The sequence below is a fragment of the Macadamia integrifolia genome, chromosome 6 (genome assembly GCF_013358625.1).
Source record: "Macadamia integrifolia cultivar HAES 741 chromosome 6, SCU_Mint_v3, whole genome shotgun sequence".
Classification (NCBI taxonomy): domain Eukaryota; kingdom Viridiplantae; phylum Streptophyta; class Magnoliopsida; order Proteales; family Proteaceae; genus Macadamia; species Macadamia integrifolia.
In genome coordinates, this window is record NC_056562.1 from 9,212,676 (window position 1) to 9,229,522 (window position 16,847).

General features: G+C 41.5%; 1 protein-coding gene across 4 annotated transcripts in view; it reads right to left on the reverse strand.

Annotated features, from left to right (window-relative positions):
• The window catches only part of LOC122082032, a 122,698-nt gene that overhangs the window by 55,118 nt on the left and 50,733 nt on the right, over positions 1-16,847 (reverse strand). For all 4 annotated transcript variants that reach the window (XM_042649536.1, XM_042649534.1, XM_042649533.1 and 1 more), the window contains 2 exons: positions 15,878-16,151; positions 14,211-15,673 (listed from right to left, as the gene is read on the reverse strand). In XM_042649536.1, coding sequence (XP_042505470.1) covers positions 14,211-15,673; positions 15,878-16,151 — 1,737 coding nt within the window. The remainder of the gene's footprint in view (positions 1-14,210; positions 15,674-15,877; positions 16,152-16,847) is intronic.

Below are 16,847 nucleotides of genomic sequence, written 5' to 3' on the forward strand. Positions count from 1 at the left end.
ACCCCTTTACTCTTATGTTTTGCAGTTTTGAAACTAACCTTGCACTGTTTTCCAAACACACAATACTTGCAGAAGTTTAGTTTATAAGTTTTTACTCCCTTCAATATTTTCCTTTTATGAAGCTCCATCAATCCCCTTTCTCCCATATGCCCTAACCGCATATGCCACAGATAGGTATCATCTGTATCAAATACTGCATCTGTAGTCACAGATGCTCCACCTATAGTTGTGCTCCCTATGAGTCTGTATAGGTTTCCTGCTAGCTGTCCCTTCATGACAACCATTACACCCTTAATAACTTTGAGAACTCCACCTTCTGCTATGTACTTGCAGCCATTTGAGTCAAGTGCCCCCAAAGATATTAAGTTTTTCCTTAATTCTGGTACATGTCTCACATCTGTTAAGGTTCTTACTATCCCATCAAACATCTTGATTTTGATAGTGCCTATCCCAATGATCTAGCATATGACATCATTCCCCATTATGACAGATCCACCATTATATGGTTGATATGTATCAAACCAATCCTTATGTGGACACATGTGATAGGAACATCTAGAATCTAAAATCCAAGAATTAGAAGGTTGATTCTTACCTGATGATATAGAGAGTACATCTCCATCATCTCCATCTGAACTGTCAGCCACGCTAGCTTCCTCAGATGCCTTATCTACACCTTTCTTCTTTAAGTCCGCCTTCCTCTTCAAGCACTCTCTCTTCAGATGACCTTCCTTCTTGCAATAGTAACAAGAGACCTTTGTCTTTGCCCCTTTTGATTTCGATCGACTCTTCCCAGATCCCTTCTGATTTGATCTCCCTCTTTCCTGCTCCTTGTCACTTCCGAAAAAACCTTCTCCTTGAGATTTCGTACTACTGGCCTTCTTCCTTGTATCATTGGACATGAGGGCAGTTGCGACTTCAAACATCTCAAGGGTCTCCTTCCCGTATAAGAGAGTCGTTACTAGGTGATCATATGATTCTGGGAGCGACGATAGCAATAGTAATGCCTTGTCTTCATCCTTGATCTTAACCTCCAAGTTTGCAAGTTTACTTATGATCTGATTGAACATGTTAAGATGCTGTAATAGATCCATACCTTCCTCCATCTGTAGAGAATACAATTGCTTCTTCACGAACAACTTGTTCGTTAAGGACTTCGTCATGTAGATGCTTTCAAGTTTCGCCCATAACTGCGATGCAGATTCGATACCCACAACATATTGTAGGGCATCATCAGAAAGATTTAATCGAATAGCACTTACCGCCTTTTCCTCCATCTCTTCCCAATCTTCGTCAGTAATTTTTGCAGGTTTCTTCCACTTCCCCAACAACGTTTTCGCCAAACCCTGCTGTATCAGAAGATCCTTCATCCTTTGACGCCAGAGGGTGAAATTGTTCTTCCCATTAAACCTCTCGATGTCGTACTTGACATTCGATCCCTTCCCTGTCATCGTGATAGTAAACCCTAGAAAACGGAAACCTAGAGCTCTAATACCAATTTGTAGAAACGTAACCCTAAAACGATGTAGAAGATAATGGAAAAAACAAAACAAACAATGCACAAGGATTTTACGAGGTTCGGCAAAAGTTGCCTACGTCCCCGATGAGATGAGATCCTGCTTCACTATCAATGGAGAATAGGGTTACAGCGCTCGTCCTCACACCTCTCAGTATTGCTTGCATTACAGAGAAAGAAACCCTCGCTACAAATATATATTTAAAAAACCCTAATCTGGAAAGTACACAATTGCCCTCAAATAAAAAATTCAAGCGGGGGGCTGCGCCCCCCTACACCCCCTGCTATGCAGGGGGGCCTCCTGCCCCCTTGCAACCCCCACGGCCCGCTAACCGGCTAGCAGGACCGCCGTCCTGCCTGTCTAGGTGCTGCACCAGTACTCCCTGGATTAAACTGCGACAGAATACAAGACATCATACACCAACAACCTTTCTATGATAATAGTGCACTAGACATAAATAGTACCAGTGACTTTTGGATCGCAACAGTGTTTTGTTTGGAAGGAAAGAATGATCCTAATTGTCAATGCAGTAGGTGTCGAACAAACTGGAAAGGGTTCAAACCTCCAAGGTCTAAAGGGTACGTATCCTAACCTTAAGGATTCCACCCATTTTAAATATAATAGGCAAGCCTACTCAGTGGACAGTGACCCCTCACAAAAGTCCCAAGACCTGTGGAACCAACACTAGGGGCCCGTTTGATAACATTTCAAGAAACGCGTTTCTATCGTTTCTGTTTCCAGAAACAGCAGAAACGGAGTAAAAAGCGTTTGATAAAACTGTTCTATTTCACTTATTTTCAGAAATAGAAATAGAATTTTTTACTTATTTATGGTTCAAGAAACGACCTAGGCGAAACAAGTTGAACTTGTTTCGCCGTTTCTAGAAACGACTTGTGGCCATTCTTTCATTGGTTACTATCGACTTCTAAAAACATGACTTATCAAACACCTTCAATTCCGTTTCTGTTTCTAGAAATGGAAATTTATGTTTTTGCCGTTTCTTGAAACAGAAACAGCAGAAACGTTATCAAACGGGCCCTAGGAAAGATCCCAATCAAATAGGCACAGTTGGAGCAACCGACTAATCCAACTAGCTGGACAACCATCCACCGATTGGCATCCTCTAGAGACCCTACAACTGCCCAAATAGGTTAATTGTGTGTGGGTCGGGGCTACATACCCGAATGCTCCAAAACACCTCCACTGTATGCCTTGAGAAACGTAATGACAGATCAATGAACAAGGACCCCATAGAGGTGGGCCCTCACCACCAACCACTGGATTAACCAAGCTACGATGAAAACACATTAGTTAGCCAAACAGGCTTTAGTTGTTGGTGTGCCTATTTAATACCCAACTCTACCTCGTTTGCTCATTTCACAACCAAAGGAGGAATGAGAGGGAGAGGAAGAAGGAAAGGGTGGTGTGGAGGTTCAAGCTTGAGGATCTACCCACCTACACACTCAAGGTAGGTGTTCCTCTCTCTCTCTCTCTCTCTCTCTCTCTCTCTCTCTCTCTCTCTCTCTCTCTCTCTCTCACTACTCCATTTCCCGTTTTTCTATTTTAATTTTTGGTGTAACCTACGCTAGGGTTAGGGTTTTCCCACCATGTTGCTCACATATTGAGCATGTACATGATGGATCAATGCATACGTACACTAATCTAAGCTCACCTAGCATGTATCCATGTATCCATGGAGCCAAACTCAACCATTGGGGAAAATACCCACTTGGACTAAGTGTGAGTGATGGTCAGATCTTCCACTTCAAGACCTAAGCTCAAGGGACTTTAGGAGAGTAAAATGACCCTATACATAACATTTAAGATTTGGGCAAAAAGTCCTAATTTTTTTATCAACCGGCTGACTAAAACCATCCACCGGTTACATCAGTCGGTGAGATTTCTGACAGAAGATCCATGTACCAGTTGATTAACCGGTACGGTACAGCATGCATTTGCCGGTTATAATGTTGAAAACCAAATCCTAAGGCTGTTTTGGGGGTTTAATACAGAATCCACTAGGGGTATTTTAGGGACACAAATATTGACTCATGTGTACCTATTGGTTAGCTTAAAATCCACCTACGCGGTGAGGACACGTGGTTAACAAGAGTTGGTTGATTCACCTATTCGAGATTGTTGTAATAATGGGTTTTAGGGAAAGTGTCAGTTACCAAACGGGCCCTAAGGGATTTAATGGTCATTGTAATTCTCTAAAACTCTCTCCATTGTTATAAAGAAAGAGGGCTAGTGTCATATGAGACAGAAGTCATTACCCCATTCAACATGGAATCAAAGCCATTGGATCCGAACCCCTAAGGGCTCTCCCTCTTCTCCATCTCTTTACCTCTTTCTCATTTCTCTCTCTCCCAACACCTCCTTCTCTTGCGCCTCCTTCCATCTCACTTCATTTGCTTTTCACTCGTGGTGGGAGCTTCTTAAACCACCAAGAGGGTTTCTAGCCTCCATCGATCCTTCCCTTGGGTTCTCAAACTCTCTTCTACAATGATCTAAGAGACCCAGAACCTTTTTTTCATCACTTTTTCAGGGTTTTCTCCCTGAGAATGCTTTTTTATTACCGGGAAGTTTTTTTCCCGCTCGATGCTCCGATCGTCTTGATTGTTGCGATTGATGGCTCTTATCCTTGTAGTGGTATGTACCAACAACTTTTTCATTTGAGGTCTTTGTTCTAGAGCTATCTCCAAAATCGTTTTCTCAGGGTTTTGCCCTTTAGCGATTTTTTGGTTTTCTAACTTTTCTGGTTATTTTGGTGCTTTCTCTATCTCCGGCTAGTGTCTCTCCTATTTGCACAGCCCCTTGAGTAGTAACCATGTCTACCGGCTCATCTACTTCTACTGACGAAGACACCACAGCTCTTCCTACATTTCCTCCTTGTGCTATCAACCTTGATGGCACAAATTACCTTATGTGGTTACACTCGGTCTGCATCTCCATCAAGTCCCGTGGCTATTATGGGTACCTAACTGGAACGAAGCGTCCGACCACCGATACTGATATTGACAAGTGGGAGTGTGCCAACTCTCTGGTTATGGCCTTCCTTGTCAACTCCATGTTGCCACAGCTTTCGCGTGGCTATCTCCTCCTTGACTCCGCTGCGAAGATCTGGATTTCTGTCCAGGATATCTATTCTTAGGCAGGGAATGATGCTCAGGTCTTTGAGCTTTGCCAAAAGGTTCGTGATCTGAGGCAGAGAGGGCTCACTCTCTCACAGTACTACTATAAGTTGTGATCACTGTGGACTGAGTTGGATTTCTATGAGGACTATACTCCTTCCACAGCTGAAGATGTCACAAAGTTTCAGAAGCGAGAGGACAAAATTAGGGTCTATGACTTTCTGGCAGGTCTAAATGTGGAGTTTGATCAGTTGTGGTCCCAGGTTTTGAGTCGTGACCCCTTTCCTACCTTGGATCAAGCCTATGATGTGATCCAACTTGAAGGCAATCGACGTACCACTATGCTTCCACAGCAAGCTACCACTCCTACTGAGAGATCTGCACTTGTTTTTAGCACTCGGTCCCTTACTGCAGCCCCACAGTCCGGTGGCTCCTCTACTGAGACTCCAGTGAAATACAATTACTGTGGGAAGGAGTGTCACACCAAGGAGCACTGCTGAAAACTTCATGGTCGTCCTGCTGATACATCTGGAAAAGGACGAGGGAAGGGTCGTGCTGGCACTTCTAGGCAGGCCAACTATACTGAGAGCCCTGACTCTGACTCTGCTTTTAGCTCCTCAGTAGCCTCGCTATCATCTGATGAGCTTACTACCCTCCGACGCCTCTTGACACATCCAGACTCTCCTGCACCTACCACTACGAGCTCTGCTCATTCTACCCCTTCTGGGTTAGGTATCTCCTTTTATGGTCATACTACGTCTGTCCCTTCTACCCCTTGGATTATAGAATCTGGGGCTTCTGATCATATGACAGGCCGCTTGTCTCTTTTTTCACAGTACACTACTTGTCCTGGTAATGGTAAGGTAAAATTAGCTAATGGGACTTATTCCACTACTCCGGGGAAGGGCTTTGTTAGTTGTACCCCCTCTTTATCCCTTTCTATTGTATTGCATGTTCCTTCTTTCCCACTAACCTTTTGTCCATTAGTAGTCTTACTTCCAATCTTAATTGCAAAGTCACATTTTTCCCGTCTCATTGTGTTTTTCAAGATCTGGTGACAGGGGCAATGATTGACTCTAGTAGGGTACGTAGTGGTCTGTATCTACTTGATGATGACTCAGCATTGGTCTCTGGTTTACGTCACCTCCCATCTCTAAGCTACTACGGTGGCATCCTCGGTTGGGACATGCCCCTTTGGGAACTTTAGCTTAGGTTTTTCCTTTAAAAATTGTAGATCGAGGCAATTTTTTTGTGAGGCATATGTTTTGGCCAAACAAACTCGAATCACTTATTTTGTTTCTGGAAATAAAAGTGCCACTCCTTTTTCATAAATACATTCTGATATTTAGGGTCCATCCCACTATGTGTCTGTCAATGGTTATTGGGTGGTTTGTCTCTTTTATTGATTGTCATTCTCGAACTACTTTGGTTTATATGATGCGAACCAAGGGTAAGACCTTTTGTTGCTTTCAACAGTTTCACTGCATGGTTTAGACTCAGTTCAGTGCTACCATTAAGATCCTTTGAAGCGACAATGGCCAGGAATACTTTGAAGGGTCCTTTCAAGTTTACCTTTCCGATCATGAGATGATTCATCAGACTAGTTGTGTGGATACTCCGGCTCAGAATGGGGCTGCTAAGCTGAAGAATCGCCCCCTTGGTGAGGTAACACACTCTCTTATGTTTAAGATGCATGTTCCTCCCCAGTACTGGAGCGACGCAATTCTCACTGCTGCCTTTCTTATCAACCGAATGCCTTCTCGGGTCCATGCCTTCCGCTCCCCTCTAGATCTTCTCCAAGGTTCTGCTGGTTTTCTTGTTCCTCCTAAGGAATTCGGTAGTGTTTTCTATGCTCTTGATCATCATCCTCATGGAAAGTTTGATCCTCGTGGTCTCCGATGCATTTTTCTGGGGTATGCTCCTACTCAGAAAGGCTATCGGTGTTTTCATCCTCCTACTCAGCGTTAGTTTGTGACGATGGATGTTGTCTTTCACGAATCTACGTCATACTACACTGCGACACCTCTTCAAGGAGAGTCTCCTTCCATTGTGGAAGATCTGCCGCCATCTCTGCCGTCTTTTGAAATTGCTATCCCTACTCCTATCCCATTTCCGGGGGACTACTACTTCGCCTTGGCCGGAGATACGTGTGTATAGTCGCAGAGGGAAAACTCAGACCACTACACATCCAAATCTACCCTACCATGCACGTCGTCTCCTCTCGAGCCTAATCTTGTCCCCTTGGACCCTGGTAATTCTCTTTCTCCTTCTGTTGATCAGTCTCTTGAATTTCCTATTGTTGTTCGTAAAGGCATTAGGTCTTGTACTTTACATCCTATTGCTAAAACGGTTTCTTAAGACTCACTCTCTCCTTCCTACTATAGTTTTGTGTCTTCTCTTTCCTCTATATCCATTCCTTATACCTGGCAGGAAGCGGGTGCAGACTCACAATGGCAGGCAGCTATGGCTGAAGAGATGCAAACTCTAAAGAAGAATGACACATGGTATCTGGTGTGTTCCCTTACAAAAGAACTCAGTTGGGTGTAAATGGGTCTTCACAGTAAAACAGAAAGCTGATGGTACAATGGATCGGTACAAAGCCAGACTTATTGCCAAAGGCTTCACACAGACTTATGGGATTGACTACCATGAGACTTTTGCTCCAGTTGCTAAGATGAACACAATTCGTGTTATGTTGGCTTGTTCTACCAACTAAGATTGGGATCTCCAGCAGTTAGATGTGAAGAATGCCTTCCTTCATGGGGAACTTGAGGAGGAAGTGTCTATGGACATTCCTCCTGGTTTAACTTGCTCCAAAACCCAAGGGAAGGTATGCAAGCTGGAGCGTGCTCTGTATGGGCTGAAGCAATCCCCTCGTGCTTGGTTCGGACGTTTCCATGAGGTTATGGTCGCTACAAGTTACTCTCAAAGCAATGCCAACCACACTCTGTTCATCAAGAGATATGGTGGGAAGATTGCTATCCTAATAGTCTATGTAGATGATATTATTGTTACTAGTGATGATCTAGCAGAAATCTCTTGCCTCAAGAGATACTGGGGTAAGGAATTTGAGATCAAAGATCTAGGAGAACTTCGTTACTTCCTCGGCATTGAAGTTGCCAGGTCTTCTCGTGGGATCTACTTGTCTCAGCAAAAGTATGTGCTTGATCTCTCTGAGATAGGCATGTTGGGGTGTAAGCCAGCAGACACTCCTATTGAAGCTAATGGTCATTTGAGTAGCAAAGAAGGTGATCCTGTGGATAAGGGGACATATCAAGATTAGTGGGACGGTTGATCTATCTCTCTTATACACGCCCTGACATAGCATTTGCCATCAGCCTAGTTAGTCAGTACATGCATGATCCCTACTCGACTCACATGGAAGTTGCACTGCATATTCTCTGGTACTTGAAATCTGCCCCAGGACATGGCATCCTTTTTTCTCCTCATGATCACTTTAGGGTGGAGACCTTCACTAATGCAGATTAGGCAGGTTCCCCTGATGACCACAGGCCTACTACTGGTTATTGCACCTTTGTTAGTTATAACCTTGTTACATGGCGAACAAAGAAGCAAGTCGTGGTTGCCCGTTCAAGTACTGAAGCAAAGTTCCACGCTATAGCACACGGCATCTGTGAGATCATATTGCTTCATGGTCTTCACTTATTTGGTTGTTCTTGCTACCCTTCCTATGAAGCTCTTTTGTAACAGCAAATCTGCCATTAGCATTACTCACAACCCTATCCAACATGATCGAACCAAGCATGCAGAGATCGATCGACACTTCATCAAAGAGAAGCTGAATATGGGCTTTATCACTGTGCCTTTTGTTCCCAGTAATGAACAACTGGCTGATGTATTTACTAAAGGTCTTAGTAGCAAGATGTTTCATCCTATTATCTGCAAGTTGGGCATATGTGATATCTATACACCAACTTGAGGGGGAGTGTTGTAATAATGGATTTTAGGAAAAGTGTTGGTTACCAAACAGACCCTAAGGTGTTTAATGGTCTTTGTGATTCTCTAGAACCTTCTCTCCATTATTATAAATAAAGAGGGCTAGTGTCATATATGATACAAGTCATCACCCCATTCAACAGAGACGAAGAGGTGAGTGGGTGTTGTGGTTTAATTTATGGAGTGTTTATGCTTTTAATTTTATTTATGCATGATTATGATGAATTATTGATATTGCATGTGACTCTAATTGATCATGTGGAAAAGAAAAGTTGAGATTGTTGTTGAGGTTGATGTGGTTGTTGTGGATGGTGAGGGACACAGTGTGGCCAAGGTTCATTCCAGTACTATGTGCCCGTGGGTGTCTGCGTAGTAATGAATGATGATGCGTACATACATATAGAATGCATATGGTTAGGATCACAACCCGGTTGCTATAAACCCTTGCCAATAGGGGGAAAGGTGTTGGCTAATCCCATTTAGGGTAAGTCCAAGTGCATTTCGGAATACCACGTCGTCCAAGGTGCATTTCGGAATACCACGTCCGTGATACGAGGGGATTGTTGACGTGCGCAGGCACTACCCAACATGGCCGAGGTTCATTCCGGTGCCGAGGCAATTGAAGGATTATTAATAAGGGGCTTGCTGGGGAACCGAGGTTCGTTCCGGGACTGGCATGCTCCTGACTTGCAGCTAGCTTGTATAGTTGGGGGACCAAGGTTCTTTCTGGGACCAGAGATACCACCTACCATGTTGTAGCACTAACACCCATTATTGGACTTAGTAAAATATTTTAGGTGTTGTGTGATAAAAATGGACATATGTTGCATCATTAGTTATGGTTAAGCATTTTGTTGCATCATTATGAATATGTATGCTAGTATGCTTCCACCCCTCACTGGGCTTAGTGAAGCTCATCCCACGTTTGTGTTATTCTTTTTAGATGGTGGCACAAGTGTTCAAGCATTAGAGATTGGTAAAGCACCAGCAAGTGTGGTTGAAGAGTCATGGACTCAAGAGTATGTGGATGAGCCTGACTGTGTGAGGTCTGCTTATCGAGCACTGTGAAGATGATTGATATCATTTTCTATTCTTTTTTATTCTTTTTGTGCAATTATGGTTTATATTTTGAATACTGTAATTATGGTGGTGGAGATCTCAAAACAAGGATTGTAAATATCACTGATATAAAATAGAAGACTCATCAGCTTGTAAGTATGAGTATGATCTTATACATCTCAATGTACCTATTAGTTTATCTTGTTATTTTGTGTTGCTAAAGTACCGCATCGAGATCCTAGAGGATTGGTTGGCCACCTTGATGGAGGGCCGGTAAGGGTAGGGAAGAATTCCCTGAGATGGGTCTCAAAGTTGCAGGGGAGAGAGAGAAATCGCACTAAGAAAGGGGGGGAAGAAGAATCACACACACAGCCCTCAGGCTCTCAACACTCAAAACTCAATTCATCATTCTATTCTCTATCTAATATTTAGGTTATATGCCTTTATATAATAAACTCAAATTAAAACTTGCCTAATAAAAATCTAAGACTGAAATAGCAACTTCTAATCTGCTTCCTAAATTCTAACTTATGAAATTAGAAACAAAATAAAATTTAAATTGGTAACTCCCTAATTTACTAAGAACTACCCAAAAATAAAAGATTACATATCTTCCCAAATTAAATAACTCAATACTTCCTAAATAAAGTAACTCCTAAAATATCCTACTGATTTCAAAAATCTAATCAGACCCGACTCATCTTGGTCGAGATTGCCCAACCGGTCAACCCAATTCAGCCTCGATTCTGCATCAACTCCCCCAATGTAAAGAAAAACCCGTCCACGAGTTTTAAAGAATGATAACAATAAGAACTCACAAACAGGAGTGAATTGCTCGTCTGCATCATAAACAAAATCCATGAGGTGAAGCTCTGGATGTGTAGTCAAGTCCGGAAAATCATGGGGAAGAACGAATTCATGATAGTGAACCACTGGCACTACATTGATGGTTGTCATTACCTGATCCATGATTTTTTCACTTCCTGTTGTCATCTCCTGTTCCACAATAGGATGATCGTCCACTTGTGTTGATGCCTCTGGTTCAACTTGTGATTGTATTGGGGGTATCACTTTCTTTGACGCAACCAATCCATGAAGATTAAATTTTTTATGCATGTGGTAAGGCTGGAGGGTGCACACATTATTGTCAAGATCAAGAATACCGTCCCATTGTTCCAACCAGCCTCGACCCAATTTAATGATGCGCTGAGGAGAATCAAACACTTCACAAAAAGCACCATCATAATTAGGAAGAACAGAAAATTCAACAAATACAATATCCTCTGGCTTAAAGATAATCTGATTGGTCTTTGACAACATATCCACCAGAGATCTGGAGACAAAATTGTCATTTAGTCGCTCATCAATTAACAATTTAACAGACTTTCCATTGGGCAACCGCACTCCAAATTTGAACATAAAGGTATCCATAGAAGTAATAGAAGGCTCAGATAAGAGTGGCAAATTGATAAATAGCTCAAGTTTATGATGGAGTGGTAATACGGTAATTTGAAGACTTCAAATATATCCCTCAATATGGAGCACGTATGGAACAAGGGTATACTTGGAACCAAGATTAAAATAGGAGTAAATCAGAATAAGGCACTAAGGAGGGGTAAATATGGAAAGAAAAAGGTAATTAAAGAAAAAAGGAGACAAAAAAGGGCATCGTGGGGTTGGGTTTTACTGATAGAAGGGGTTACTCTTCAACCTGGAAACAAAATCACAAACCAGTAAGGATTCTCGTGTGGAGCCTTCTCTTGGTGATGGTAAGCGGCGGCGAGATTCAAGGGGTCTTCAACGACTAGAGGCTGTATAGGTGAGAACTTCGACGACCAGCGATGGTGGATGAAGGTTGACTTTGAACCTGGTGAATAATTTTCCTCGTTTCTCTGTTTCCTTTCTCTTCGACTTCCTACTTCTTCTCTGGATCTTCTTTTGTTTCTCTTTCTCTGAACTGCTGCTGCTGCTGCTTTTTTTTTTTTTTTTTTTTTTGTCACTGATGGAAGAACCTAGGAAGGAGAAGATGGGGTTTTGCTATGGGAATGGGTCGACCTTTCCTGCTCTGAACAGAGATGATTTTTTTTTCTTTTTTGTTCTCAATCTCTGTAGGAACATAACAGAACAGAGAATGGGAATGGAGAAAAGAGAGATGGAAGGAAGAAATGGAATGGGGATCCTTCGGCTCTGAAACCAAGTTGATGGAGGGCCGGTAAGGGTAGGGAAGAATTCCTTGAGATGGGTCTCAGAGTTCCAAGGGAGAGGGAGAAATCGCACTAAGAAAGGGGGGGAAAGAAGAATCACACACATAGCCCTTAGGCTCTCAACACTCAAAACTCAATTCATCACTCTATTCTCTATCTAATACTTAGGTTACATCCCGTTATATAATGAACTCAAATTAAAACTTGCCTAATAAAAATCTAAGACTGAAATAGCAACTTCTAATTTGCTTCCTAAATTCTAACTAATGAAATTAGAAACAAAATAAAATTTAAATTGGTAACTCCCTAATTGACTAAGAACTACCCAAAAATAAAAGAATACATATATTCCCAAATTAAAGAACTCAATACTTCCTAAATAAAGTAACTCTTAAAATATCCTACTCATTTCAAAAATCTAATCGGACCCGACTTGTCTCGGTCGAGATTGCCCGACAGGTCAACCCAGTTCAGCGTCGATTCTACATCACACCTAATGGTGTCCAAGCCACACAGCCTATGCCTTAGTGAACGTGGGGTCTGACAACTCCAATTCAGAAACCCAAGTGTGTAGACTGAAGAGGGCTCTGTATTAATTAAAGCAACCTCCTAGGGTGTGGTTTGGTCAGTTCCACAAGGCTATAATAGCAGTTGGTTTCACTCAGAGTAATGCCGATCACACTCTGCTCATTAAAAGGGTGGGAGATCAAATTACTATGTTGATTGTATATGTGGATGATATTGTTATTTACTAGCAATGATGTAGCTGCAATCTCAAATCTCAAGACCTATCTTGGTAAGGAGTTCGAGATCAAGGACCTAGGAAGGCTGAAATACTTTCTTGGAATGGAGGTGGCACACACTACCAAGGGTATTATTCTCTCCCAGAGGAAATATACCTTGGACCTCCTCTCTAAGATTGGTACATTAGGATGTAAGCCCTCAGATACTCCTATTGAGGCTCACTCCCATCTCAGAAGCAAGGAAGGTGAACTTGTTGATAAAGCTCTGTATCAAAGGCTGGTTGCAAGACTCATCTACCTATCTCACACTAGACCAGACATAGCTCATGCAGTTAGTTTGGTGAGTTAATAGATGCAGGATCCCCATTCCTCTCATATGGAAGTTATGTACCGTATTCTTCGGTAGTTGAAGACTACCCCAGGAAATGGGATCTTATTTCTCTCCTTCAATCACATAAGGGTCAAGGCGTATATTGATGCTGATTGGGCAGGTTCTTCAGACGATCGTCGTTCCACCACTGGCTACTATACATTTGTTGGTAGCAACTTAGTTACGTGGCGCAGTAAAAAGCAATCAGTTGTTGCTCGATCAAGTGTAGAAGCTGAGTTCCGGCCGATGGCCCATGGTATATGTGAGTTACTTTGGTTACAGGGTCTCCATGATTTGGGTATGTCCAATTTTTAGGTGCCAATGTCGTTATACTTTGACAATAAGTCAGCCATAAGCATGCAAACAATCCAGTTCAGCATGACCGTACGAAACACGTGGAGATTGATAGACACTTCAACAAGGAGAAGTTGGAAAAAGGCCTTATATGCATTCCTTTTATGAGAAGTGAAGATCAATTAGCAGATATTCTCACAAAGGGACTTAGTAGTAAATACTTTTATTCTATTTTGTGCAAGTTGGGTATGTGTGATATCCATGCACCAACTTGAGGGGGAGTGTTGAATAATAAGTTATTTTGTAATAATAGGGTTTAGGAGTACTACCCAAATGGACTCTTCCACTTTAGGTTTTTACTTTATTATAAATAGAGAGCTTCTGCTCATTATTGGCACAAGTCACAATTTCCCAATTCTTCACATTCTTTGGCCCATACATACATATATATATATATATATATATATGTATATTAACGTCCCAGATACAAGAGAACAAGGAGTCCCAAGTCCTTGAGATAGACTAGAAGACTAAGACTTTCCTAATCAAATTAGGAAAGTAAATAATAAGTATTCTAACTAGATACAAAGTATCCTAGAATAATGAGGAAGTTATCTAACACATCCCAGGGTTTAACATGCCACTTGATACATGTCCCATCAATCCAGGCTGCCTAGTGGTTGATTTACTAGTTTTATGAACCCCACCTTTTGATTTACTACTTTTAGGCACAAAACGTTGCCGGAAATATCATCATTTATCCATCAAAAGAAGATGGCCAATAAGCTAGCACGTTTGATCATTCTGAATTGGTTGCTGTAGTACACAAAAAAGATACTTTACAGCAACAGAGCTAGATACATATGCTAATTCAAAGATAATACAAGATACATATTTACAGGACTTGCACCTTTTGCACATGAAGTACATACCTTCCCAACCATGTGAATGTCATGAGCAGAATTTTGCAGGGGCTGTTTTGTTAGCAAAACCAGGTCATTCTCTGTCAAGCCTCTAGATGTGGTGAAGTCCCTTTCATCAGGAACACAGCGAATTAGATGAAAGTCATCAACCCTTTCAACTGACAGCACAGAAAGACTTCCACAACACATTTCTGAAGAAGATGCCTCCGAAAAGAAGCTATTTAGTTGAGCTTTGAACTCTTCCAAAACTAATGGCCGAAAAATTTCCACATAGTGTTCAGGTGAACTGAAACAAACAGGCACCTCCTTCAATTTTGTTGCAGCTGGATTCTCGTCGCTATTTTTCGAAGATAGTCCCACAGTTGAAAAGTAATCAATTTCTAAAATTGGTCTGTACCAGTCATCCAACCTTGGACGCTTCAACCTTTTACTTCTAGCATCCTGCCTTTGTAGATAACTAGATTTGCTTTCTACAGGCATTTGGAGTTGCATGACTTTCCTTCGAGGAACAGATGTACTTGGCTTTGTCAATAATGACAGCGGATGTCCGGCAGATTTGAGTGCAAGCTCAAATGGATCATATTGGGGATCACGTACTAACCCCGTTATGACAGTATCCCTTGTTTCTGAATCCATATGCGTACCAGCATTCCCTATCAAACACACCTGATCCAAGCTTTTATCTGATAAGCTCTTGGGAATAGTCTCTGATTTCTGATGAGATTGGAAAGCCTTATCCAAATTAAAGGCAGAAATATTTCCTTTTCTCTTTCCATCTACACCTTGTGATTGATGAAGGGAGGTAGAGGATAGTTTGCTTCTCAATCCCTTCTCCTCAATACTATCCAATGAATTCTTGTGAATAGAATCAGCTTTATCAAGAAATGGGAAAGCATTGTTGATATATGAAGAGATGTTTTCTTTCCTCTTATCAACTTCAGCTTGCAATTGATAAGGGGCAGCAGGAGTATGTTTGCCCATGGATGCATCACGATTATGCTTTTGAGAAGCCACCCCAGGATTTTCTGCAGCATCTTTAAACTTAAAAGCCCCGTGTAAGTTCTTTGAAATGCTAACAGAAGAAATAGAGCTGCACCCACCATCATCCTGCAAACTGCCATCTTCAGCAATTGGAACTACGGTCTTCCCACCCAACATAAAATGACTTGACTTGCCATGCGATAAAATGATTGCATCAGGAGAAACTTTCTCCCCCTCATCATCTGAAAGAACAATTATATCATCTCTACCCCTGTTATTAGCCACTGCCAAAGAGTCCACTACTTGCAAATCTATGCCCTGCAACAGGTTAGGCTTTGTATCTGAAGCGAAAGACATCCCTTCAGAATTCAAACTTTTGGGAGAAGTTCGTTCAGCCAAGGTTTTGCTTCCCACAGCGCAATCAGCATTACGTAATAATGAGACAGATAGTTGTGAAAATTGTCCCTTCAATTCATCTATCGGGATGCTACCTGAAAAAAGCAGTGAATGTGCGTCAGGAGATGCAGCCAAAAAAGAAGAGGAAACATTTTATAATTACAATAATGTCATTAAACTAAAAGAGGATTATGAATTAATTCAAAATTTGAAAAGGGGGATGCAATAATGTCATTAAACTAAAAGAGGATTATGAATTAATTCAAAATGTGAATAGGGGGGATGAGGGGAAAACCCACCACTTGAGATAAGTTTTTCAATGGCCTTGATAGTCCTTTCAGAATTACCATCACATGAACCCTTGAGTAAATTTACCAAAGAAGATAATGTCTGCCTCCAGTATCTATCTATAACCACAAGTGATGACTTTCCCCAGTCCATCAAATCATGAATCCAATTTAAATCCAAATTTTTTTGCTCCATGGTACTAGAACTCCGAGACAGCTTAAGAATAGATGATTCAAGCCTTTCAAAAATAACCGGAAGGATCTCAAGCAAACGAACACAAGTCATCTGGAACAACAAACAAAAAACTAATAAAAATACATCATAGAGCAAAGATTAAACTTACCCTGCCCAAAGCCAATTGCAACAGAAATATTATATGATGAACCTGAGGTCCATTGTGCTGTTCAGATACCAGTGGACTCCCTAAACATAATAAGTGCCCCTAACATGTGATGAATCATAAATTGGGAGACTGCCAATCACTTATATATTCAATGTGATTTTATAAGACAGCTATCTAGTAAATTTCCAACTTCTGAATGTACATTGGGTTTCTTCTAGAAGTTTGGCTGATATTGATGCAGATTCGCACCCATGGACTGATCCGAACCCATCTGGGTATCCAGACAGAGTTGAACCAGATCTAATTTGGGTCTTTTGACTTGTAGGATCTTTTAGGATTTTATTTCTATTTCCATGCAATCTTTTATTTTGGTAGCTTAAGTAGGAGAGAGTTATTAGGATTTAGTTTCCAATTAAGTTGAGTTTTCAAATTAGAGTAGGTTTCCTTTCATTTTGGATTTCTTTTACTATTTATACCATGTAACCGATTGAGTAATTAGAAAATAAAAAATATGAATTGAGTTGAATGTGAAGCCTGCGGGTGTGTGCGATTCTTCCTTTCCCCCCTTTCTTAGTGCGAATCTTCTCCTCCCTTGCAACTCTGAGACCCATCTCAGGGATTTTTCCCTTCTTCCCTAA